The sequence below is a fragment of the Mobula hypostoma genome, chromosome 3, assembly GCF_963921235.1.
Source record: "Mobula hypostoma chromosome 3, sMobHyp1.1, whole genome shotgun sequence".
In the NCBI taxonomy this organism is placed as follows: Eukaryota; Metazoa; Chordata; class Chondrichthyes; order Myliobatiformes; family Myliobatidae; genus Mobula; species Mobula hypostoma.
Window position 1 is genome coordinate 80,444,388 of NC_086099.1, and position 26,975 is coordinate 80,471,362.

At 40.2% G+C, this 26,975-nt stretch overlaps 1 protein-coding gene across 2 annotated transcripts in view; it reads right to left on the minus strand.

The window, feature by feature from the left end:
• rbpjb (recombination signal binding protein for immunoglobulin kappa J region b) overlaps positions 1-26,975 on the minus strand; it is a 149,174-nt gene that overhangs the window by 18,174 nt on the left and 104,025 nt on the right. For both annotated transcript variants that reach the window (XM_063043331.1, XM_063043330.1), the window contains 4 exons: positions 22,693-22,867; positions 15,399-15,536; positions 8,936-9,048; positions 1,650-1,790 (listed from right to left, as the gene is read on the minus strand). In XM_063043331.1, the coding sequence (XP_062899401.1) occupies positions 1,650-1,790; positions 8,936-9,048; positions 15,399-15,536; positions 22,693-22,867 (567 nt within the window). The remainder of the gene's footprint in view (positions 1-1,649; positions 1,791-8,935; positions 9,049-15,398; positions 15,537-22,692; positions 22,868-26,975) is intronic.

The window sequence follows — 26,975 nt, forward strand, 5'->3', positions numbered from 1 at the left end:
ACTCCTAAGTCAAATGTGATGTTGCTTTAATAACTCCAAGTTAGCTCCATATTCAATCCATTACTTAAATTTGAAGGACTAAAGCTAGCTTTCAAAGCCTTGGGATACAAATCATGCCCTTGAGATCCATCAGCTTTCAAACTCACCAATTTATCCAATATTATTTAACTAAAGTTTTTTCTGCAATTCCTCATATTTGGCAGATTTTGTGTCCCCTCTTCTATTAAGATGAGAGCAATGTCTCTGCCACTTCTTCTAATTCTAGTTGCAAATTCTCCAGGGGCAAAATCTTCAATATTCAAATACAGTGACATTATGAACAATTAAACATGTGGACCGGAAAAAATGTAGGAATTAATATGACGAATACCGACTTTGTTTCAGTGCCATGCCTTTGCAACAGGCTGGTATTTTGATGCACTGCAAAGATTATGCATTTAGATTGTTCAAATAATTTAATACTCGAGGAAATGTTACATTTTATAAGACCATTGACACTATTCCTGTCTTCTTCAGTGAGAATCTCGTGCTGAATTCTAGCCCTCAAGTTAAAAATCACTAAGGGAAAATAAATAGTAATGATTTCTCAAAATGCTGGACATGTGAAATCTTCAACATTAATGGATCATATGAAAAAACATTCAATGCTGTAGCACTGCTGGGAATTTTTCTCGGACTATGCCATACCCAAATACATCCTCTACATATCCCAGTGACAGGTGCAGTCTGCCAATTACTGATTGTAATCAGTACAAGATATTGTCGCACAGTTTCAAAATGCCATATGGGCAAGTGCAGTCTGGTATTCTTCTCTCTCAAGGTCCACATGAGTCTTCACGATACAATCACATGTTGCTTGATTGGGGATTTTTTTTAAAAACTTTCTTTCAAACACTTACCTATGGAAGAATGGTCTGAAGGCTAGCCGATGGTTCCTTTAAAGAACTGGCTGGCTGCAATGCATTATGACAACCGGCTCTGACCTTCTTCGAACTGCAGGGCAGAAGTATGCCACTGGATTCATCACTGGATTAGGGCCACCATTTAAATTGCTGAGTTGAGGGGCTGAAGCATTTTGTACCTGGCCCCTCAGCTTAGCACAGCATCACTCATTTGAATGGCGTCACCATCCTTCATTTGAAAAAGGGAATGTTTAAGTAAATCTGTTTACCGTGCTTGTGTTTTGATTAAATAACAGCACTGGACAACATGTCAAAATAAATTAAAAATAATAATTATTTTTGAATCACTTTCCCCCAAACATTTCTAAATATCAAGCCAGTGTGATCCTCGTGCTTTGCCTTAGTTCCCTCTGCTTGATCACCTCTCGCAGCCAGCTGTGCTGCGCAGAGAGTCTGCCTTAGACATGCCAGCAATGGTTTGGAAGCTGTTGGCAGTGGAATCATTCGGTGGCAATTGAGAGATATAGGTTAGAATCAATGCGATCTCACCCAATTATTCCTCTGGACAACCTACAGTTCAAAATTGGAATAATTTCTGTAACCACAATCATGACAACAATTTTGCAAGACTGGAAATGATGAGGGTAATTTTTCTTTACTTTTTTTAGGCTCCCAAAACCAGAATCATATCTGTGAAATAAGTCTACAGCCAGCCAATGGTCAAAAATTACATCAATATTTTCTTACTTGGAATTGTATAATTCTTTCTTGTGAAAGGCACAGGTACATCCTTTCAGTATCCTTAAGATAAAATGCACATTTGTGGAGTTGCGATACTGGATCATCTGCATCTAATAATGCTGTTTGTTTATCCACTTTACGAATTATCTGTAAAAGATAAACATTCTCAAGGTAAATTTACTGGATTCTTGGATCTATAAACTAAGATTATTGTAATCCAAGATAGGACAAAAGTGGCCCTTTTATAACTACATCCAAATTTGAAATTCCTTACACAAGCGAAATACCGGTAGAACTACCGGCTTATTTAATACATCTATAATAAATGAAAAAATACAGATCGATTGCAGAAAGGTAAATGCTTACAAGTACAAAACCTTTAGAGTTACTAGTGATAAATTTGCAAAGAGACAAGATTGCAGTTTACCAGCTTGCACACTATTACTTAACTAATGAGTACTTGATAGTACAACTAATAACTTGGGTACAAGAATGTCCCTTACCTCAAGCCAAATCATTTTGAGATTTTTTGTTCTGTAATTCAAATGCTGAGCATCACATTTATCTCAATTGAAAAGTTTGTGGTTTAAGCATGGACAAATTTTGTAGTTAGAGGTGATCTACTTTGTTAGAAATTTCAATATTTGGAAAAAGTTAGTAATGAAGCTATATATCAAGTCAGTCACTTTTTATTGTCATTTCGACCCTAACTGCTGGTACAGTACACAGTAAAAATGAGACATTTTTCAGGACCATGGTGCTACATGAACAATACAAAAACTACAGTGAACTACGTAAACCACAAAACTACACTAGACTACAGACCTACACAGGACTGCATAAAGTGCACAAAACAGTGCAGGCATTACAATAAATAATAAGACAATATACACAGTATTGATAAAGACCTAAGCATTTTGTAAGATCGTGCTGATCATGTGGTTCCACTGAGCGCACAAGGAAGAGATCACTTGTGCCCCCTAATAACCAATAACAATTGGAGGAACAATTGCCATGCAGGGATATTGCAGAAAGTTGCAAGAATAATAGGGTAGTCATAGTAGGGAATATTAACATTCCTAATGAAAACTGGGACTGCCACACTGTCAAGGACTTAGAAGGGGTCGAATCTGTGTGTTCCAAGAAAATTTCCTCAGGCAGTATATAGAAGGCTTATAGGGAAGGGGTAAAACAACATACTCTTAGAAAATGGGCAAGGACAACTGAGTGAGGTGTCAGAGGTCTCTTTGGGACCAATGATCACAGATCTATTAATTTTAAATTAATTATGGGACAGATCTGGTCTACAAGTTCTAAATGGGAATATGGCAAATTTTGACCGTATTAAACAAAAACTTGCAGAAGTTCATTGGAGTAGATTGTTTGCAGGTAGAAGGATGTACAGCAACTAATAAGCTTTTACAAGTGAGATGGAGTGTTACAGATCTAAATACCCCTGTTGCAGTGAAGAGCAATGCTGACAGGAGTAAGATACCCTGGATGACAAAGGATATTAAAGCCCTTATTAGGCAAAAGGAGGCATAGGTCTGGTACAGGTAGTTGGGATCAAACAAACCCCCAGAGTAACAGAGATGCAGGACTGTGGTCAAAAGAAAGATTAAGAAAAATATGAATGAATTTAGTATATTAAAGGGAAAAGAGTAACTATTTAGTTTTATACCACACTAAATCTGTGGTGTAAAGAGTACAGGGCCCTCAAAGACTAAAGATCACTGTGTGGAGCTGCGTGAGATGGACAAGGTCCTCAATGAATATTTCTCCTGTTGTTACCATGGGGAAAGACATCATTCTTGAGATAATTAGTGGGGATAGTCCACATTACAGCAGAGGAGGCACTGTATGTATTAAAATACAAGGTAAACATATGTCTGGGGCATGATCAGTTATATCCAAGTACACCGTGGGAAGCTACAAAAGAAATTGCAAGAGCCCTGCATGATATATATTTCAACATCAGCAACGAGTGAAGTGCAGGAAAACTGGAGGGCAGCTAATGTGCCCTTTTTTGAAAGGGCTGCAAAGAAAAAGCTGGAAGCTATAGATTGGCTAGTCCAATCTGTGGTAGACAAATTACTAGAGGGTGATTCTGAGATAAGATATACATTATCTAGGTCGACATGGAGCAGTTGTGCTTAAGGGCACATTTCCATGCTGCATGATTTTAACTATAGAGCTCACTGGAGATCAAATGTCAGCACACCCGACTTCTCACTCTGCCTTAGGAGTCAGAATGCTTAGGCACATTTTATAACTTACCAAGCAGAGATGGTGAATATATCATATACAGTGCCTTAGCTTTGGCATATTCAGCATATCAACATTCATGCTGAATAGAATCACTGACCTTCATTATAGAGGTTACTTTAACTGTTTATTTTTATTTCATCTCTTTTAATGAGAGAACAAGTGTTCTTATAGGTATTTTAAAATTCATTTCAATTTTATTCAAATTAATTTCAAATAGTTAAGCATTTCTGATTATCTGATGTTTTGAATCAATAAGACTTCAAAGATTATTAGGATGGTACTGAGGGCAAGGTCACAGAATGAGATATCAAGAGAGCTGGTCATCGCTGCTTGTGGGACAATTGCAGAATCAAGGCCTTAGGGCTGTTAGAGCTTATCAGCTGCAGGGATAATAAGGCACTGAAAAGGGGAATGGATGAATGATTGCAGGTGATAGTTCAGATTTAACATGTTTTGACCTATTATTTAAATAACAGTATTTTGCAACATCTTATTCAAAAGATTTCCTGAAAATAAATTTGATGTACTGTTTCCCTCTCATCCTTCAGTATTAAAGTAAATCACACGCTAGTTAAATTTTAGGCAACATTATGCAGCACAAATCTCAAGGCTGTTGACTATTCTTTTGAGAACATGCTTCAATAAGGAGAAATTGGAAAACAAAAATGACCGTATCTGATCAAACACCAAGCCCCAGATGACCTACATCCAAAGGCTTTGAAGGAGTTAGCACTTGAGGGAGCAGTAGATTCATTTATGGTCATTGCCCAACATTCCTGTAATTCTAGAACAGTTGCCACGTATCGACATACGATCAATGTATAGAAACCATATTTAGTATTATTATTGTGTTCATCTTTTGTGTTTTATGCTGCATTACATCTGGAGTAACAATTATTTCATTCTCCTTACACTTGTGTACAGGAAATGACATTAAGCAATCTTGAAACAAAAGTAACTCCACAATGAAGAAAGGGTAAGTAAAACCAGGGAGCTATAGATCATTTGGCATTCACGAGGGTGATCTGTTGAATGCAGAGACTTGTAAGGTGAAAGGAGAAGACCAAGGAAACTATCAGTACTTTGACCAGAAGAGGAGTGGGGGGAGGGCATCAATACATTGAAAACTCTGAAATGAAGTTCTAACAAGCCCCTCAGAAAATAATTAGATTGAAAAGAATTAACATGAATTTTAAAAGAAACCATGCTTCATAAAGCAGCTTCTTTTTTGAAGTAGTAACTTGCAGAATAGATAAACAGCCACCAGCTGATGTGACAAATTTCTCTTTTTAAGAAAACCATTGATAAGACGCCACACAAAATTTCAACAGATTTGGAGATCACAGATCTGTGGGTAATACACATGGAGATTGAGTAACAGATAAGTGTTGGAATAAAATGGGCTATTTTCAGATTGGGAGGCTGTGACAGTGGGGTGCAACAGGGATGGGAGTTAGGCTTCAGATACTAACAATCGATGCAAGAGATATGGTGGTAGAAAACTTTGGTCAGGTAAAATCTGTCTGATTACTGGTGAAATGCACTGAGAATATTACAATATAGTGCATATTATGGAAGAGAGTGGCGAGCTAATTATTACACCACAAAAAAAATCAGATGCATCAAAGACACACATGTTGAAGTGCTGATGAAGTCCCACAATCAAACTTTTCCAAATCAAGGAATATGTACACATCATCATCAAAGTTGCTGGTGAACGCAGTAGGCCAAGCAGCATCTGTAAGAAGAGGTGCAGTCGACGTTTCAGGCCGAGACCCTTCGTCAGGACTAACTGTTAGGTTCCTGACGAAGGGTCTCGGCCTGAAACGTCGACTGCACCTCTTCCTACAGATGCTGCTTGGCCTGCTGTGTTCACCAGCAACTTTGATGTGTGTTGCTTGAATTTCCAGCATCTGCAGAATTCCTGTTGTTTGCGTTTAAATATGTACACATCGATGATTTAGCATGGCAATAAAATGTAATGTATTCAAATTTACTCATGACAAACTTGAATAGCAATATGGGCTGTAAGAAGGTTTCCAGAGACTAAAAGGAAAGGATAACAGGAGGCAAGGTTAATAGGTTTAAGCAAAACTTGGATTTCAAGAGATATCAAGAGAGATGGTTTAAAAAAAAAGGAGATGCATAGCAAGTACAGGTAGAAAGGAGCAAATAAAGTACTTGAGTTCAAGAAATGCAAGCGAACACTTAAGAAGGAAACCAAGACATGAAATTGCAAGGTGAAGTAGAATCCCAAAGGCTTCTACAGATATATTAAAAACAGAAGGATTTTTTGCTGTTATTCTTTCCGTACTTTGAGCAGCATTCTTGCCGTTTTCATACATTTAATTGTTTTTTCACGAGGCCGAGTTGCTAGCTTGACATTCAACCTATTACAGATAGAAAGCGCGTGAGGAGCCAGCCAGATTCAAACTCGGGATCATTTGCCTTGAAATCCAGTGTTGGTGCCACTACATCATTGGCCAGCAGAACAAAAGGATAGCAATGGACAAAATTGGTCCTCTGGAAGATCACAGAGGTTGCTTATGCATGGAGCTGAAAGAGATGGGGGAGATCTTAAATGGATTTTTTGCATTTGTATTTACATGGGAGATGGACATAGAGTCTATACAAGTGAATCAAAGCAGCAGTGAGGTGTATAGATTACAGAGGAGGTGGTGTTTGCTGTCTTGAGGCAAATTAGGGTGCATAAATTCCCAGGGTCAGACAAGGTGTTCCCTCAAACGTTGTGGGAGGCTACTGCAGAAATTGCAGGGCCCTCGCATAGATATTTTAAACATCCTTAGCCACAGGTGAGGTACAGCAGGATTAGCAGGTAGTTAATATTATTCCATTGTTTAAGGAAGGCTCTAAAATTAAGCCAGGATATTATAGGTTGGTGGCCTGACATCAGTAGTGGGCAGATTTTTCTAAGGCACTGGTTAATGTAGAGACTGATGAAGAAAAGTCAACATGGCTTTGTGCATGGTAGGTCATATCTAACCAATCTTATAGAGTTTTCCAAGGAAGTTATTAGGAAAGTTGATGAAGGCAAGACAGTAGATGTTGTCTACGTGGACTTTAGCAAGACCTTTGACAAAGTCCTGTATGGGAGGTTGATCAAGATGGTTCTGTCGCTTGGCATTCAAGATGAGGTAGTAAATTGGATTAAACACTGCTTTCAAGAGAGAAGCCAAAGAGTGGTAGTAGATGGTTGAGTCTGACTAGAGGTCTGTGACTAGTGGTTTAATAGGTGTCTGCATCTTACTGAAATTATACAGAACTCTAGTGAGGAATATTGTATATTAATTCTGGTGCCCATATTGCAAGATGTAATCTGATACAAGTGCAGCAAAGATTCAGCAACTTTATTCCTATGGTGTTTACTTTGAGTACTGAAGGGCAATCCAGCAGTCTCTGGGTGATAGTCCCACAGACTTCCACAGCTACTCTGGCAATACTTTCTTCCATCCTGTGTCCTGCAAGGACCCAGTTTCATTCTCCTACTTCTCTTTGTCATAGTTTTTCAAATAAGAACACTTTCTACACGACTGTCTAGAGATATTCTTCTTCCCTAGGGCGGGTTTCCCTTTGACCACAGTAGACAGAGTCCTCGACATCCAATTCCCAACTCAATTCCCTTTCTAAAAAAAGCAAATCTAGAGTTCTCCTGGTTCTCTGCTTCCACTCCAAGTGCCTGAATTCAGTGGATCATCCTTAACAAGCTCTGTCCAATGCAGTCCTGGCCTACGTTTCAACATCTGTTCCTTATGCTCTCTGCAATTTAAAACTATTTTCCTCTCACAGTTCCAACTAAGGATCCTTGATCTGAATCCTTAATCTTTGCCTTCTCACAGACGCTGCCTGACCTGCTCAGTGTTTCCTTGATCTTAAAAGAATGACATATGATTTTATTGAAATGTAATTATTTCTCTTCTGGGGGACTGACAGGGATGATGCTTCCCTTGACCGGGCTTTATAAAATCACAGATCAATCTCAAAACAACATTCAAAAGATGGATTTGAAGAAATTTCATTCCATCCTTTCTTCCCACTACCCAAGACCCCAAATGCTCTTTGCGGTAAAACAGAGATCCATATGCACCTCCTCAAAGCTTGTTTACTGTATTCAGTGCCTCCTCTGCATTGGTGAGATCAAGCTTAGACTAGATAACTGCTTTGCCGATCACTTCCATTCTATCCACAATGGCCATATGTAGCTCTCAGATGGAGGCCATTTCAATGTCTTTTCCTCTTCCCACACTGACATGCCTTCTCCACTGTCAGGCTAAGGCCAAACCCAAACTAGGAGACCTGGGTAGTCCACAATCCTTATGAAAATTGATTTTCCAGTTTTAATTAACTTGCACCCCATGTTCTTATGATTCAGCCCCGGTCTTTCACTACCACCCCTACACAAACCTGATTTCTTTCCCCTCCCCACTGGTTCCCCCTGCCTCCCTCAACACCCGACTCCACTCATTGTCTGCCAGTTCCTGCTCATTCCTTCACCTCTCCATCTCCCTTTTGGTCCTGAAATATTAATTATCCCTCTGCCTCCAAAAAAATATGCATGATCTGTTAAGTTCCATAAGCAGTTGGTGTTTTTTGCTCCAGATCCCAGCATCTATTTTGTGTCCATATCCAGAGGTTAGTGACCTTGGGAATTCTACACCCCAAATGACCTTAGATGACCCAAGCCACTATCATGAAAGTGAAAGGTAAATTTGTCAATATTAAGGCAATTAAGGGATTTTGGGATTGTACATGAAAGTAGTGCCAAGGCAGAAGATCAGACATGAATTGTGTGCCAGGCATGGGAGGCTGAATCAACCACTCTTAGTTCAAATTATTAAAATAAGAAATAAAGGTCTTCTGTGAATTACCAAAGGGCTGTCAAATAACTTCAACACAGTAGAAATTTCTCTGCCTTTTGATAACAAAAATGGCACACAAAACAAACTTCTAAATTATTATGCTTGAATATTAGATTGCCAAAGACAAGCAGATAAATGCCACTATACCAGTCTAGGGAGTGCCATCCCTGTAACAGAGCACACAAGCTTCACTGTTTGACCATAATGAATGTATCCATCACGGACTGTAAATTCTTCACCCTCTGATTCTTCATCATCCACTGCAAATAACAAAAATATTTACAGTATGAACCTGGAATCCAAGATGTTTGCATATTTAAACAAGGAACCTGTTAAAAATACCTCTATACAACAACAAATATTATCAATAAATTATGACAAACTCTCTGAATTACGATATATCTGCATTATTTTCTTGGTTTATAGTTTTCATCTTATTCTATTGTTAAATGTATTACAGTAACTAGCTATTTTCAATAAGACTTTTTAGGGCAAACGTTGAATAGATATGGATAGCAAGGTAGGATTTTCCTGCTTAGAAGCATTTTCCTTCATATTCACCTAAATTTCAAGCAAGGTACAAGTTTGGCTTACTTGATGGCTTTCAATCAAATGCACAATTTGCTGAATCCTAGTTTACCAGCATAACCTGACCAGCAAGTTTAGAACTTATGCGATTATGTGGGAACCTTGAATATTTTGGCACTTAGAGGAGTATGACAGAAGCTCCATGGTAGAATTACTGGCACTCAATAATTTCAAAACCAACTACATAATTTTACCAGAGAAGAGGTACACATTGCTTTGGGCCATTGAAGCATTAGACACCCATGAATCCACTGTGAAATGCAGAGGATATCTGTAATCATCTACTATAGATTCAGGCAGCCTAAATTTGCCAGTTTGTTCTGAACACCAACTGCAATGTTCATTCTTGTTGGGACTTGATGGCAATGCCATTTGGATTCTGTTCAAGGCCAGTTTTTTTTTTACTTTTTGTTTTGTTTTTAAGTATTTGTAAATAGCTTCTTGCAAAATTTAACATTTCAGCAATTCAATTTTTTTTTCAAATGTCTAAATATCAGGGACATTTTTGTTTAAAAAATCTAATAAAATCATTTACAGTTTCTACATCAGGCAAAACCCAATCCTCGGCTTCCAGTTGAGAGAGGCTATCAGATTCATTTCAACAGCTGATGTTTGCACTTTGCCACCTGCCATCCAGCTGCTATCTGGCCTAGCCAAATAACTAGGAAGAATATGAACAGCATAAGTGGTAGTGGGCCTAATATGCATCATGATAGAGCTTGTCCCTTCTCTATCACTTGGGTAGACATGGGTGTAATATAGTTAAATGAAGAACAAAGATCAGGCACCGCAGAGTTCTTTCCTTCATCTCATTGTCAATGACCACCGTCACTGGCAGAAACTCAGAAGGTGACAAGGAGGTTTATAGGAGTGAGACAGATTGACTGGCTGACAGGTGCTGCAACAACAAGCTTGCAATCAATGTCAGTAAGACAAAGGAATTGACTGGACTTTAAGGAGGGAAGTCCAGGAAGCACATTAGTCCTTATTGAGCAGTCAGCAGTGGAAAGGGTGAGCAGTTTCAAGTTCTTGGGCATGTCAGCAGTTATACTTCATTAGGAGTTTGAAGGCATTTGATATGTCACCAAAGGCTAACAAATTTCTACAGATGTACTGTGCAGAGCATTTGAACTGGTTGCATCACCATCTGGCATTCAGGGGCCACGGCACAGGATCAGAAAAAGCTAGCTCCATGGCAAAATTCAGCCAGCTCCATCATGGACACTACCTTCACCAGCACCAAGGACATCTTCAAAAGGCGATGCTTCGAAAAGGTGGCATCCATCATCAAGGATCATCATCACCCAGGACATGCTCTCTTATTACCAGAGAGGGAGGGACAACAGCCTGAAGACACACACTCAATGCTTCAGGAGCAGCTTCTTCACCTCTATCATCAGATTTCTGAACAGACAATGAACACTTCCTCACTATTTTCTCTCTTTTTGCACTACTTAGTTAATAAACTTAATACTAAATAAAAATTATATTATAATTTATAGTATTTTATGTATTGCACTGTACTGCTGCCACAAAATAGCAAATTTTATGACATACTGTATGTCAGTGATATTAAACCCGATTCTGATTGTCAGAATTCCCAATACTGCAATCTTGAAAAATTGATTGAAAGATTGGTTCAAAAATTACACTGTCAGAATAAGCTATTCACCCATTCACAATGGGCACAAATTAACAGAAAAACAATTGGAGAAATTTATACATCAATAATCTACCTAGCACATTTGGGAAAGAACTTGGCCAAATTCAAAGGACCTCAACAATGATTGTAGAATGCCCTGGACATGCAAGTATCTGTAAAAACCAGCTCTGAAGATGTTAAGGATAAACACTAAATATAGCTTAGCAACTCCTTCAAATCTTTCCTTTATTACAGGCCAGGATAAGGGATAAAGGAGTAAAGGATGAATAGAGAAAGTAGCTCCGCCCAGGGGCTGTGGTTTGCGGGGGGGGGGGGGGGAGGAAGATGTACCAGGTATTTGTGGAACGATATTAAGTTTCTAACATGCGCTTGGTAAGCATAAATGGAATCAGAAAAAACAATTAAAAAAATACAGAAGTGAGATTTGGCCACAATCTGTAATCTGGCTGAAAATAACCAATTAAAATTTCAGGAGAGAGAAGGAAATGGTGAGCCAGACTGCCATAGCATGGCAATGAATTCAACAATACAAGCAAAAGAAAACAGGAAAAGCTGATAAAATTGGAGGAAAAAAATGCGTTTGCAGAATTTCTTTAGGAAAGACTACTTTCTACCTTTCTTTATCCAGTTTAGATATGATCTTTATTTCAAATGATGTAGCTACATCAACCTCTTGGTTCCCATTGATGTACAGTATGTATGTGCATCATCTCAATTTCTGCAGAAGATTCATCAATTTGAAGTGCTCGTTCTGTTTCTCTCCCCATTAAAGCTGCCTAACCTGCTGAGCAATTTTAGAACTTTGTATTTTTATATCCAATGCCCCCTATGCCAATTAGTAATCAGCAATAAATGGCGACTAGCCATCAACATTCGCAATCTGGTAAAATAAGTGAATGCTTCTACTTATTTAAACACTATCTATAAATTTGCTGATGACACAACTATAATTGGCAGAATGTCAAATGGTGGTGAGGAGGTATATAGGAGTGAGACAGATCCACTGATTGAGTGGTGTTGTAACAATCTTACACTCAACATCAATAAGACCAAAGAATTGATTGTGGACTTCAGGAAGGGGAAGTTGAGGGGACACACAAATCAAGGGACCAGCAACAGAAAAGGTGAGCTGTTTCAATTCCTCAGTGTCAATTTCTCTCAGGGAGGGGCCCAACATATTGATGAAATTACAAAGAAGACACAACAGCGGCAATATTTCTTTAGGGGTTTGAGGAAACTTGGTATATGACCAAAGACTCTTGCAAATTTCTACAGATGTACTGTGGAAAGATTATAACTAGTTGCATCACCATCTGGTATGGGTGGTCACTGCACAAGTGGAAAAAGCTGCAGAAAATTGCAAACTCAGCCAGTTGCATCATTGCCACTAGTTTCTCCATCAGGAAGGACTATAAAGGAATTTAATAAGGATAGAAATTTAAAATATCAAGTCAATGTTTATCTGGAAGCTAATGTAGGTTAGCACTATAAATCAAACCAAAATGCTGGAACTGCACAGCATCAGATACCTATCTGAAACATTGACCTTGTTTCTACCTCCACAGATCCTGCCTGGCCTGATATCAGAACAACGTAGAATTCTGAGAACTTGTTTCAGCTAGTACAACAATGAAGGCCAGTTAGAAGTGTTCTAAAGTAGTTAAGCCTAGAGTTAACTACATTTTAGGACCTCTAGGGTAGTAATCTCAGGATTGCTGCCTGTGCCACGTGCGAGCGAGTGCAAGACTAGCATGATAAGGCATATTAATGTGTGGCTGAGACACTGGTGTAGGGGGCAGGGATTCAGATTTCTGGATCATTGGGGCCTCTCCTGGGGGAGGTACGACCTGTACAAAAAGGATAGGTTACACCTGAACCCAAAGAGGTCCAATATCCTAGCGGGCACATTCAATAGAGCTGTTAGGGTTTAAACTAATTTGGCAGAAGGATGGGAATCAGAATGATAGGGCTGAAGAAGAAGAAAACAAAAATAAATCAAAGATGGCGTGCAGAGGTTACAGAAAGAACAGGCAGGAGGTGAAGCTTAATCAAAGCCAGTAACATGAGTTACAGAGCAATAGAGGTGTGGTGCAGTTAAAACAGAAGGCAACAAATACTGGACTGAGAGTGTTGTATTCGAATGCACACAGCATAGGGAATAAAATGGATGATCATGAAATTCAGCTACAGATTGGCAAATATGATGTTGTGGCCATCTCAGAAACTTGGCTAAAGGATGGCTGCCATTGGGAGCTGAACGTCCAAGGATATACGGCATGTCAGAAAGACAGGTTAGTTGGCAGAGGGGGTGGTGTGGTTCTGTGCGTAGGAAATAATATTAAATCATTGGAAAGAGATGACATAGGACTGGAAGGTGTAGAGTCTCTATGGGTTGAGTTAAGAAATGGCAAGGGTAAAAGGACCCTAATGGCAGTTGTATACTGGCCTCCAAACAGCAGCCAAAATGTGGATTACAAATTTACAGCAGGAGATAGAAAAGACGTGTCAGAAAGGCAATGTCATGATAATTGTTGCGGATTTTAACAGGAAAGTGGATTGGAAAATCCAGGTCAGTACTGGACCTCGAGAGAGAGAATATGTAGAATGTTTAAGGGATGGCTTTTTAGAACAGTTTGTTGTTGAGCCCACTAGGGGATCGGCTGTGCTGGATTGGGTGTTGTGCAATGATCCGGAGGTGATATGAGAGCTTAAGGTTGAGGAAACCTTAGGGAACAGTGATCACAATATGATCAAGTTCACATTAAAATCTGAGAGGGAAAAAAATTAAATCCAATGCGTCGGTATTTCAGTAGAATAAATGAAATTACAATGGCATGAGAGGGGAGCTGGCCGCAGTTGACTAAAAAGGGAAATTTGCAGGAAGGACAGCAGAGCAGCAATGGGTGGAGTTTCTGCGAAAAATGAGGGAAGTACAAGACAGATATATTCCAAATAAGAAGAAATTTTCAAAGGGAAGAGGACACTACCGTGGCTGACAAGTGAAGTCAGAGCCAAAGGGAGGGCATACAAGGAAGCCATAGCTAGTGGGAAGATAGAGGATTGGGAAGCTTTTAAAAACTTGCAGAAGGAAACTAAGAAGGTCATTCAGAAGGAAAAGATGAATTATGAGAGGAAGCTGGCAAATAATCTCAAAGATACTAAAAGCTTTTTTTAAGTATATAACGGGTAAAAGAGTAGAGAGTAGATATAGGAGCAATACAAAATGACACCGAAGATAATATAATGAAAGGTGCAGAGATGGCAGAGGAAATTTTGCATCAGTCTTCACAGTGGAAGACGTCTGCAGTACACCAAACATTCAAGAGTGTCAGGGAAGTGAAGTTTCTGCAGTGAAAATTACGACTGAGAAAGTGCTCAGGGAGCTTAATGGTCTGAGGGTGGATAAATCTCCTGGATCTAATGGAATGCACCCTCGGGTTCTGAAGGAAGTAGCTCGAGAGATTGCAGAGACATTAACATTGCTATTAACATGTTTTTGGCCCTTTATGATTAAAATAAAATGTCTTCCATGTTAAATAATATGTCTTAATGCTCCATTTAAATCTTACGTTCAAGTTTATTTATTGTTGTAATATACAAGTGTGGCAACCAATTTATGGACAGCAATTTCTCTGATACAGCAACATGACAGTCAGCTGCTCACACTGTTTTAGTGACATTGAATGTTGAAGAAACATTGGTTACGATGCCATGGATAACTTTCAGTCCCCTTTACAAAGACCTGACAGGTCAGATAGCTCATCCAAGGAAACAGCAGTTCTAATACTGTAGCGCTGGATTGCCAATCTAAGATTTCTGTGCTCAAGTCTCTGGATTGGAACTTAAAATCATAGGTTTCAGATTTGAAGAGAAGATTGCTTTTCACCAAGTCAAACCTCTGGTGCATTATTTTTTCTGAATATTAATCTCTAAATTGTTCATCCTTAGTGGACTGCTTCCCACTATTTTCAGATGGTATTTTTAATCTTCCACTTTTGAATGTAGATGGTATCAATATATTGACATTGCCTGTTCCTGAGGGCTCACTATAACACCTCCCATTTTCAAGATACCTTGGCATGCACACTTTATATATCATAGACAGGAGCGACAATTGGCTTTTCACTGATTAACTAATGTTATCATGCTGTCAACTCAAAATTCATCTTTACTGTTGAGGGTTTAGCACCCATAATTAAGGTGTCCATCAATTTGTAACATACAGTCCATCATTCAAAGTACTTCTCTTAAACATTTTTTAAAAATTGCACTGGAGATTTTACATAAAGATGGCTATACCAGAATAAAGTTCATAATAAAGCACAATAAAGTGGACAAAGAATAGCTGTAGATACTAACATAGATGGATGTAAAATGCTCCCCACTGTTGTGAACTGGCATGGAAATTCCCTCCTTCCACATGTAGATACCGCGTGCTGACAGTCTGTGAACGAAGTCTGTTAAATAATGCCACCTTTGTTCCTGATGCAATACATACTAAAAACAAAAAGAAAAACATTAGAGTTAAGAGGTATATACAAGGAGAATACAAATTGAGCTTCCTTAATGCAATTTCAACTTTTGGACGGACAAATTTAATGTTAAACTATGGCCTTATTACAACCTATCCTTGCACTAGCTTGTAAGCCACCTGAGTTCAAGGTTCCTTAAAATCATTTGTACCTATACATCTTAAGAAGAACTTTCTTTCAGTAAGCTGTCTCCCAGATGTTCGGTAAGGACCAGGCATTTAGATTAGAACAGAATTTATATACAGTAACAAAACCAAAACTGGAACATTAGTAAACAAAAAACCCTTCTAATTCAGATTAAATCAAGAGAATTACGTTTGAAAACAACTCAGAAAATGTGTAGCTCAAGTGGCTGTTGGTTAGGTTGAGTTGTTCTTCGATCTTGGCAACCAAATTTGAGTTTCCATAATGACGGCCTATCAACTGATTGATAAGTATATAAAAATCAAGCACTTGGAGGACACACCATAAATGAACAGCACACTGATGATGTCTCTTCATGTGATGTCGAAACATTGACAAATGGATTGCTAAGATCGGTTAACAACTCAACCCAGGATTACCTCTACTTTCTCTTCACAGCTGCTTTTCCTCACTCGTCCATTCCGCTAGACTGGTGTCAGATTCCGAGGGAATATACTCACTGGGAAGTGCAGCAGCAGAGTGGATGTCTCAGGAAGACGATCAACTGAGTATAAAATTCTGATGTAATGTTTTAACATGGGAGGCCTAAACCTCTTACATAATTCGCTGGGAGAAATTCGTACATTCCAGCAGATTCCAAGGCTTTTAAGATTAAGATTTTGGCCAATAAATTACCAACAAATGGTGTACAAAATAGTGCTCAAACTATAAATAATACCAGATATTATTTTGTTGCCATTTGTAGTTTCCTCATATTCATTCAGCCCTTATTTTCATCAGTTTACTTAGTTACCTTGCTTTCAGAAAAATCTATCAGAGACAGAGCGACATCTCATAGGGTGGGAGCTATTTGAAAACTACAAGTCTTGTCACATGCAAGTCATTGCTTGAAGTAGTTTGTGAGAGTGATATCTTGCAGGGCAGGAGCAATTTAAAAAACTTCAAGTCTCATTATCAGCGAGTCTTATTTGAGCCATAAAAAGAGCTGCAAGTGGTATGGCCATTGCTGGTGTGGGCCAATGTTATAGGGGGCTGGCTTTCGCTCATCAGGCTTGGGCAAGAAGAGGCTTGAAGCAGCAGAGGAAGAGGCTCTAAATAAGTTTCTGGTAAGTTTTTTTTTGCCCCCTTGTTAGTACATAGCTAGTGTGCCGAGAATGGGATCTGAGTAGCGGTATGTTCCTTGTGTGAGATGTGGGAACTTTGAGAGCGCTCCAGTCTCACTGATAACAACTCTTGCATGAGGTGCACCGAGCTGCAGCTTCTTAGAGACTGTGTTAAGGAACTACAGGCCACACTTGTGTTGGAGGAACAACAGCTTATATTCCATTTGGGTAGCCTCCAACCTGATGGCATAAACATCGATTTCTCAAACTTCTGGTAATGCCCCCCACCTCCCCTTCACCATTTCCCATCCCTTTTCCCACTCTCATCTTATCCCCCTGCCTGCCCATCGCCTCCCTCTGGTGCTCCTCACCCCTTTCCTTTCGTCCATGGTCTTCTGTCTCTTTCACCAATCAACTTCCCAGCTCTTTACTACATCCTTCCCCCTCCAGCTTTCACCAATCACCTGGTGTTTCTCTCTCCCCTCCCCTCCACGTCTTAAAACTACTCTTCAGCTTTTTACTCCAGTCCTGCTGAAGGGCTTCAGTCCGAAGCATCAACTGTACTCTTTTCCTAGATGCTGCCTGGCCTGCTGAGTTCCTCCAGTATTTTGTGTGTGCTGCTCAGATTCCCAGCATCTGCAGATTTTCTCGTGTGTCTGGATTGGGTGTTGTGCAGTCAACCAGATTTGATTTGGAAACTTCAGGTAAAAGAACCAGGAGGCAGTGATCATAATATGATGGAAATTACCCTTTGGTTTAAGGGGGAGAATCTAAAATCAGATGTATCAGTATTACAATGGAGTGAAGGGAATTACAGAGGCACGAGGGAAGAGCTGGAAGTTGAGTGGATGGGGACACTAATAGGAATGAATGGTGGCAGATCAGCAAATGCTCCCGCTTCTGTGGGGACCTCAGAAGGTGCAGAATAGATATATACCAAAGATGAAGTAGTATTTTAAAGGGAGGATGTGACAACCATTGCTGACAAAAGAGGTCAACAACACCATGAAAGGAAGAGAAGGCAGTTAATATTGCAAAAATTAGTGGGAGATCAGAGTATTGGGAAGCTTTTAAAAACCAACAGAAGGCAACAAAAAAAAAAGGAGAAAAGATGAAATGTCAAAGTAAGCTCACCAATAATATCAAAAAGAGCTGAGATTGCATATTGTATCACTGGAAAATGACACTGGAGACATAGTAATGGAGAACTAAGAAATGGCGGACAAACGTAAGTATTTTGAGTCTGTGCAAAAGACAGTGGCAGTATGCCAGAAATTTGAGAGGGGGTAAGGGTTAGGAAGTGAGTGCAGTTGCTGTTACCAAGGTGAAGATGCCTGGGAAGTTAAAAGGTCTAAAGGTAGACAAGTCACATAGTTTACATCCCAGGATCCAAAAGAGGTAGCTAAAGAGATTGTGGAGGCATCAGTAATGATCTTTCAAGAATCACTAGAATCTGGAATGGTGCTGGAAGACTAGAAAATTGCAAATGTCACTCCTCTCTTTAAGAAGGGAGGGAGACAGAAGAAAGGAACTTTTAGGCCAGTTAGCCTGACTTCAGTGGTAAGGAAAATGCTGGAGTCCATTATTAAGGATGAGGATTCGGGGTACTTGGAGGGACATGATAAAGTAGGCAAAAATCAGCATGGTTTCCTTAAGGGGAAAATCTTGCCTGACCAATATTTTGGAATTCTTTGAGGAAATAACAGATGTGATAGACAAAGTAGAGTCAGTGGACATTGGTTACATGGATTTTCTGAAGGCCCTTGACAAGGTGCTGCACATGAGGCTGCTTAACAAGACAAGAGCCCATGGTATTAAGGGAAGTGGGTAGAACAGTGGCTGAATGGCATGAGGCTAAGAGTGGGAATAGAAGGGACTTCATGGTTGGCTGCCAGTGACCAGTGGTGTTTCGTAGGGGTCAGTATTGGGTCCACTTCTTTTCACATTATATGTCAATAACTTGGATGATGAAATTGATGACTTTGTGGCCAAGTTTGTGAACAATACGAATTCAGATGGAGGAAGTGGTAGTGTTGAGGAAGCAGGGAGTTTGAAGAGGGACTAAGACAGAAGTGGCAGATAGAATGCAGTGTAGGAAGTGTATGATTATGCACTTTTGAAGGAGGAATAAATGTGTAGACTATTTTCTAACCAGGGAGAAAATTCAAAAATCAGAGATGCAAACAGGATTGAGAGTCCTTGAGCAGAATTTCCTGAAGGTAGAATTGGTGGTAAGGAAGGCAAATGCAACATTATTTCAAGAGGACTTGAATACAAGAATAAAATTGTAATGCTAAGACACAAGGCATAGATAGGTTAGACTGCCCGCATTGGAGACGGTCTAGAAGAGGTTCACTAGAATGATTCCCGGAAGGAAAGGGTTAACATATGAGGAGCATTTGATGGCTCTGGGCCCCAAACCCATTTGAGTTTATAAAAATGAGGGTGGATCTCATTGAAACCTATCAAATACTGAAAGGCCTAGATAGAGTAGATGTGGAGAGGAGGTTTCCTATAGTGAGCCTCGGAAAAAGGAGGGCACAGCCTCAACCGAGGGATGTCTGTTTAGAGCAAAGGTAAGGAGTAATTTATTTAGCCAGAGGATCATGAACCTGTGGAGATCATTGCCATGACTGGCTGTGGAGGCCAAGTCGTTGCATATATTTAAAGTGGAGGTTGATTAGTTCTTGATTAGTCATGGGGTCAAAGGTTACAGAAAGATAGGAGAACGGAGTTGAAAAGGATAATAAATCAGAAATGACAGAATGGCAGAGCAGACTCAATGGGTCGGATGGCCTAATCCTGCTGTATCTTACGGTCAAACAATGTATATTCATTATCTTCTCGGTATTCTATGTTCAAAATGTATTATGCACTTCCTCAATGGACGAGCAGTGAACATGAGGCAAATACAAGGAAGGGACAAGGCTTAATCAATTGTCTACAATAATTAATTGTTAAGCTCAGCACTGGCACAGGGATTTAATATAAATGTTAAGCATCAGTCTACCTTGACATTGCATAAAACATAATAAAGTTCAAATCGAAAATCATGGAAAAGTCAGCCACCTGGAAGAGCCACAGCATTAAATGAAATGTTTGTATTATTTTTAAGGCTGTTAACTTGGCCAAGAATATCACTATAGTTCTTTAGATCTAGGCTAACCATTTTCATCTACGGTATGAACTACCTGTGAAGAAGTAGATGTTTCCCAAAAGACTACTCAGTTAGTTAAGCTCACAACCATTGGAGAAGCAGCAATCAGGATCATACAGAAGTCTCTGAACCCATATATCAGATAAACGAAAAAGCCTTGCATGAGGAATGCACCATCTTAAACTATCCACCTATCCCATCAGGCAGCTCCTACCCCTTTTGTGGACGAGTCACATGCTACAATGTTGTCTTCAATGACCAGATCAGAACTCAGAAAACCAGAGTGGAAGCAAGGCATCTTCAATCCCAAAGCATCGTCTAAGCAGGAAGAGCAGGAGTTGTTGTCATGATCAGCTTTTTAGAAAACCAAACATCTGCACCTATACAGAGAATGACCCAGGCAGCATTCAGATCTGACTAATTAGAAGTTTAACATCTGCTCCAGTTAAATGTCAGACAAAGAATAACTCCAACCTGAGGAATTTATTGGCTGTGTGGGAGAAGACAGAGTGGTAGTGGATGATTGCTTATCAACCTGGAGGCCTGTGACTAGTGGTGTACCTCAAGGATCTGTGCTGGGACCATTGTTGTTTGTTGTCTATATCAATGATCGAGATAACAATGTGGTAAATTGGATAAGCAAGTTTGCTGATGACACTAAGATTGGAGGTGTTGTGGACAGCGAGGAAGGCTTTTAAAGCTTGCAGAGGGATCTGGACCAACTGGAAAAATGGGCCAGAAAATGGCAGATGGAATTTAATGCAGACAAGTGTGAGGTGTTACATTTTGGAAGGACAAATCAAGATAGGACATACACAGTAAATGGTAGGGCACTGAGGAGTGCGGAGAAACAAAGAGATCTGAGAGTTCAGATACATAATTCCCTGAAAGTGGCATCACCAGTAGACACGGTTGTAAAGAGGGCTTTTGGCATCCTGGCATTCATAAATCAAAGTATTGAGTATAGGAGTTGGGATGTTATGGGGAGGTTGTACAAGACATTGGTGAGGCCAAATTTGGAGAATTGTGTACAGTTCTGGTCACCGAACTATAGGAAGGATATCAGTAAGATTGAAAGAGTGCAGAGAAGATTTGCTAGGATGTTGCCGGGTCTTCAGGAGTTGAGTTATAGCGAAAGATTGAACAGGGTAGGACTTTATTCCTTGAAGTGTAGAAGAATGAGGGGAGATTTGATAGAGGTTTACAAAATTATGAGGGGTATAGACAGAATAAATGTGAATAGGCTCTTTCCACTTAGATTAGGAGAGATAAATACGAGAGGACGTGGCTTTAAGGTGAAAGGGGAAAGGCTTAGGGGGAACATTAGGGGGAACTTCTTCACTCAGAGAGTGGTGGGAGTGTGGAACGAGCTGCCATCTGACGTGGTAAATGCGGGCTCACTCTTAAGTTTTAAGAATAAATTGGATAGGTACGTGGATGGGAGAGGTCTGGAGGGTTATGGACTGGATGCAGGTCAATGGGACTAGCGGAATAATGTTTCGGCACAGACTAGAAGGGCCGAATGGCCTGTTTTCTGTGCTGTAGTGTGCTATGGTTGCCTTCAAGTTTTTTTTTTAGCATGACAAAAACCTTCAATTAATAATAAATGAACACTGACTAGATACTTCATCAGATCAGCCTCATAAGTCAGTATAGCCTGAAAGGATTCACAAATCCTTTCTGTCACCCAGAAGGAACAAGTCAGGCAAGTGATGGAATACATTCTATATGCCTCGATACATATAACTCCTACAAGGCTCAAAATTCGCAACATGAAGGAAAAACAGTACATGTGACAGGCACCCCATCCACTAATTTTTGCGATCCCCACTATCATCTCACCAGGATAACAGTGTATACTCAGAAGGATAGTGGGTGAATGGAAACACAACCTGCAAGTTCCCTTCTTGATACAAAATCCAATTTTGAACTACAATGGCAATCCTTCATTGTTTCTTTATCAAAATCTTATTAGCTCTTAGCCAAGACTGTGGAAATGCATTCGACTCGTACTGCAGTGGTTCACAGAAGCTGACTACCACTTCCTAGGACATTTAGGATTGAACCTCAGTCAAAGATTAAGGATTCCATGCTTTTTTGTTTCTGCTTTGCAAATCAAGCACATTACAGATAACTGAATTCCTAGTGTTTTCAGTCAGATTTTAATTCTACAGACTCTTACCAAACATTAAAACAAAAGCTTAAGAACATACCACACAGCTTCCTTTGCCCTTGAAATTTCATGCCTGATGAACACTGAACATTAACTAAAATTCATAGTAATTTCCTCATTCTTGAAACTATAAGGTGATCAAATATATCTCTACAGAGAAGAATGGAAAAAACTGCAGATGCTTTAAGTCTCAGATAAAAACCAGAAATGCTGGAAACACTCAGCAGGTTAGGCCAATGAATGTGAAATAAAGAAATAGTGACATGATTTGAATTTTAATTTTCCCTTCAGCAGAAACATCTGACAATGGATCTTCAACCTGAAATACTAATTTTGCTTCTCTTCGAACAGAAACTGGAAACCTACTGAGTATTTTCTGCATTTTTATTTTCATTTCTAAAGAATCATTATCTAGGTCTAAATGAAGTAATGCTACATTTCTAAGCTCAACTAAGAATGTTTTGCGAAGAAACTACACTATTTCCTCGGGTGATTTGTGACACCTAATGTTTAATACCGGCCAGCCAGATGAATATATACTTACAATCTGCATTTTTCAAGGATTGTTTCTTTTTGGAAGGCTTGGAGATTACTTTGATCCGTTTGCTGTGAAAGACGCCAATGTCGTCACTATTACCGTAAAACATTTTTACTGATAACATGAAGTGCTTTCTTTTGTCGGAGTCAGATATGTACAATGTTTTGGCTGTGCAATAGTTCTGCAAAACAAAAGGGCAAAATATAAGCAAAAGAGATTCTGCAGATGCTGAGAATTCAGAGTAACACACACACAAAATGCTGAAAGAACTCAGCAGATTAGGCAGCATCTATGGAAATGAGAAAAACAGTCAATATTTCAGGCCTAGACCCTTCTTCAGAACTGGAAAGGAAGGGTCAAAAGACTCCAGAATGAAAAGATGGTGAAGGGGAAGGACAAACGAGAAGGTGATAGGTAAAGCCAGGTGGGTGGGAAGGTCAAGGGCAGGAGAATAATGAATCTGATAGGAGAGGAGAGTGGACCATCGGAGAAATGGAAGGTAGGGAGGGACGGGGGAGGTGATAGGCAGGTGAGAAGTGGGGCCAGAGTGGGGAACAGAAGATGAAGGGGGTGGGAAAAAAAATTACCATAGAGAGAAATCGATGTTCACGCCATCAAGTTAGAGGTGACCAAGATAGAATGAGGTGTTGCTCCTAAACCGAGAGTGGCCTCACTGTGGCAAAAGAAGCGGCTGTGGACTGACATGGCAGGATAGGAATGGGGGTAAGAATTAAAATCTTTGGCCAACGGGAAATTCTGCTTTTCGCAAATAGAGCAGAGGTGCTTGATGAAGTGGTCCCACAACTTATGTCCAATCTCACCAATGTAGAGGAGGCCACATTGCGAGCAATGGATACAATACATGACCCCAACATATTCACAGGTGAAGTGTTGTCTCACCTGAAAGGACTGTTTGGAGGCGGTGAACGGAGGCGAGGGAGGCGGTGCGAGGGAGGCGGTGAACGGAGGTGAAGGAGGCGGTGAATGGAGGGGTGTAGCTTCTTTTGCTTGGCAGAAGTTGCAGAGAATGATGTGCTGGATGTGCAGGGTCATGTGGTAGTAGGTGAGGACTATACCTGTTAAGGCGGTAAGAAGATGGGGTAAGCGCAGATGTCCATAAAATGGAACAGTTGCGGGTGAGGGCAGCATCCCTCACCTACATCAAAAGGACAAAAGACTGCACAATTAAGCACATATAAACAGAGGCAACAGGCTTTGTGAATGAGACAAGATGAAGCTATATGCAACTAAACTTAAATTTTCCAAATTTATTTGACTCAAAACAAAAACAAACACAAGAAAAGGCAATTTAGCACTTTAAATTCTCTACCTCATATTCCAGAGATCATGAAAACGTTCTTTCAATGTAATTGGTGAAAGTGGATTAAATGTACAAATATTCTGAATAAAAGGGGAAAACACAAATTGAGGTCAAAGCTGATTACATGGAAACATTCAACTTAATGTTAAAATGGTGGTCGGTGGAGAATGCATTAAAATACATGCTCAAAACTTTCTACTTATAATTAAGGATATTTTTGCCTAAAAGCTCACACGAATTTCCAGGGCAGCAATTCCAGTTGTCCCATTTCTCCTTATTCTCTGACACAAGCTCATAAAAAAAAACAATTAATTAGATTTAAAATCCGAGTCTCTAACTTCGATTCACTTCAATTTTCCATTAATAATGACATGCCAGTGAAATTTAGGGGATGTCTCCTTGTTTACCTCCCAAAGTATTATTTATGTCAGATTTAAATCAAAAAGAGGATTACAAATTCCGGCAACACACATCAAAGTTGCTGGTGAACGCAGCAGGCCAGGCAGCATCTCCAGGAAGAGGAACAGTCGACGTTTCAGGCCGAGACCCCTCGTCAGGACTAACTGAAGGAAGAGTTAGTAAGAGATTTGAAAGTGGAAGGGGGAGGGGGAGATCCAAAATGATAGGAGAAGACACCACTTTCAAATCTCTTACTAACTCTTCCTTCAGTTAGTCCTGACGAAGGGTCTCGGCCTGAAACATCGACTGCACCTCTTCCTAGAGATGCTGCCTGGCCTGCTGCGTTCACCAGCAACTTTGATGTGTGTTGCTTGAATTTCCAGCATCTGCAGAATTCCTGTTGTTTACAAATTCCGAATGGTTTGGCAACTTTTAGAAGATAGCTTTACTCTTTCTCCTTGTGTATTTCATACACATGTTCAGAGTACAGTAATATTACAAACATTTAATAATGGACTTAATCTGATAAACAAAACCCACAATTAAATTCCCTGAAAAATTCATAACATCTTTTTTGTTCAGTAACTAATTTTGGTTTTGCTACTTTTTGCACTGAAAATATGGAAATTCACATGGACAGTTGTCTACAATGACAATAAAACAGGAGAAAAGCCTCAGTAAATGCTGAGGACTGATTCAGGAAGGTGTGTCAGAGTCAGAAACTGAAATGCTTCACCACATTTAATGTGGGAGTTTGAATCAAACTATATTTTCATCTGCTGGATTTAGAGAAGACTGAATTTGAACCTATCCTTTCTTCTTACTATCCTCAATGTGGAAACATGAAATCTTCAGTATTACATCTCACATTTCAAAAAAGGCTGTCAGTTACCAATTTATAGAACTAAAGCAATCATTTATTGGTGGCAGCCACAACACTATGTACAGCACTTTAAATTCATGACAGTTAGATTAGGTTTGCCTTTATACAAGTGGAGTTAAATTCTATTGACATCAATGGATCTGGGGTTGAGAGGGTGAACAGCTTTAAGTTCCTCGGCATAAACATCACTGAGGATCTCACGTGGTCTGTACGTACCGGCCATGTGGTGAAAAATGCACAAAGCACCTATTTCATTTCAGACAGTTGAAGAAGTTGGTAAGGGCCCCCAAATCCCAAGAACTTTCTACAGGGGCACAATTGAGTGCATCCTGACTGGCTGCATCACTGGGAACTGTACTTCCCTCAATCGCAGGACTCTGCAGAGAGTGGTGCGGACAGCCCAGCACATCTGTAGTTGTGAACATCCCACTATTCAGGACATTTACAAAGATAGATGTGTAAAAAGGGCCCAAAGGATCATTGGGGACCCGAATCCACCTGGACAAAAAAAGACATATACGTTCGAATGCTGTTTATAGACTTCAGTTCAGCATTCAACACAATCATTGCTCAGCACCTGACTGGAAAGCTGAAACTGCTGGGCCTGAACACCTCCCTCTGCAACTGGATCCTAGACTTCCTGACTGGGAGACCTCAGTCAGTCCAGATCAGGAGCAGCATCTCCAACACCATCACACTGAGCACGGGGGCCCCCCAGGGCTGTGTGCTCAGTCCACTGCTGTTCACTCTGCCGACCCACGACAGTGCAGCAATACACAGCTCGAATCACATCATCAAGTTCGCCGATGACACAGCCGTAGTGGATCTCATCAGCAAGAACGATAAGTCAGCATACAGAGAGGAGGTGCAGCGGCTAACAGACTGGTGCAGAGCCAACAACCTGTCTCTGAATGTGAACAAAAGAGATGGTTGTTGACTTCAGGAGAGCACGGAGCGACCACTCTCCACTGAATATTGACAGCTCCTCTGTTTGAGGTCATTAAGAGCACCAAATTTCTTGGTGTTCACCTGACGGAGAATATCACCTGGTCCCTCAACACCAGCTCCATAGCCAAGAAAGCACAGCAGCGCCTCTACTTTCTGCGAAGCTGAGAAAAGTCTATCTCCCACCCCCCATCTTCACCACATTCTACAGTGAATGTATGGAGAGCATCCTGAGCAGCTGCATCACTGCCTGGTTCGGGAATTGCACCGTCTCAGATCACAAGAGCCTGCAGCGGATAGTGAGGTCAGCTGAGATGATCATCGGGGTCTCTCTTCCTGCCATTACAGACGTTTACATTACACACTGCACCCGTAAAGCCAACAGCATTGTGAAGGACCCCACGCACCCCTCATATAAACTCTTCTCCCTCCTGCCATCTGGCAAAAGGTACTGAAGCATTCGGGCTCTCACAACCAGACTGTGCAACAGTTTCTTCCCCCAAAAGCCATCAGACTCCTTAATACCCAGAGACTAGACTGGCATCTACATCATTTATTATTATATTGCGATTTGTCCTCTACTGCGCCTATTGTCTTGTTTATTATTTATTGTATTGCCCTGCACTGTTTTGTGCACTTTATGTAGTCCTGTGACTAGAAGAATAGGGATGGCGAAAGACACCTTTACGAGAATGAAGAGTATACTGACTAATACTAAACTAGGCATGGCAACCCGCCTCA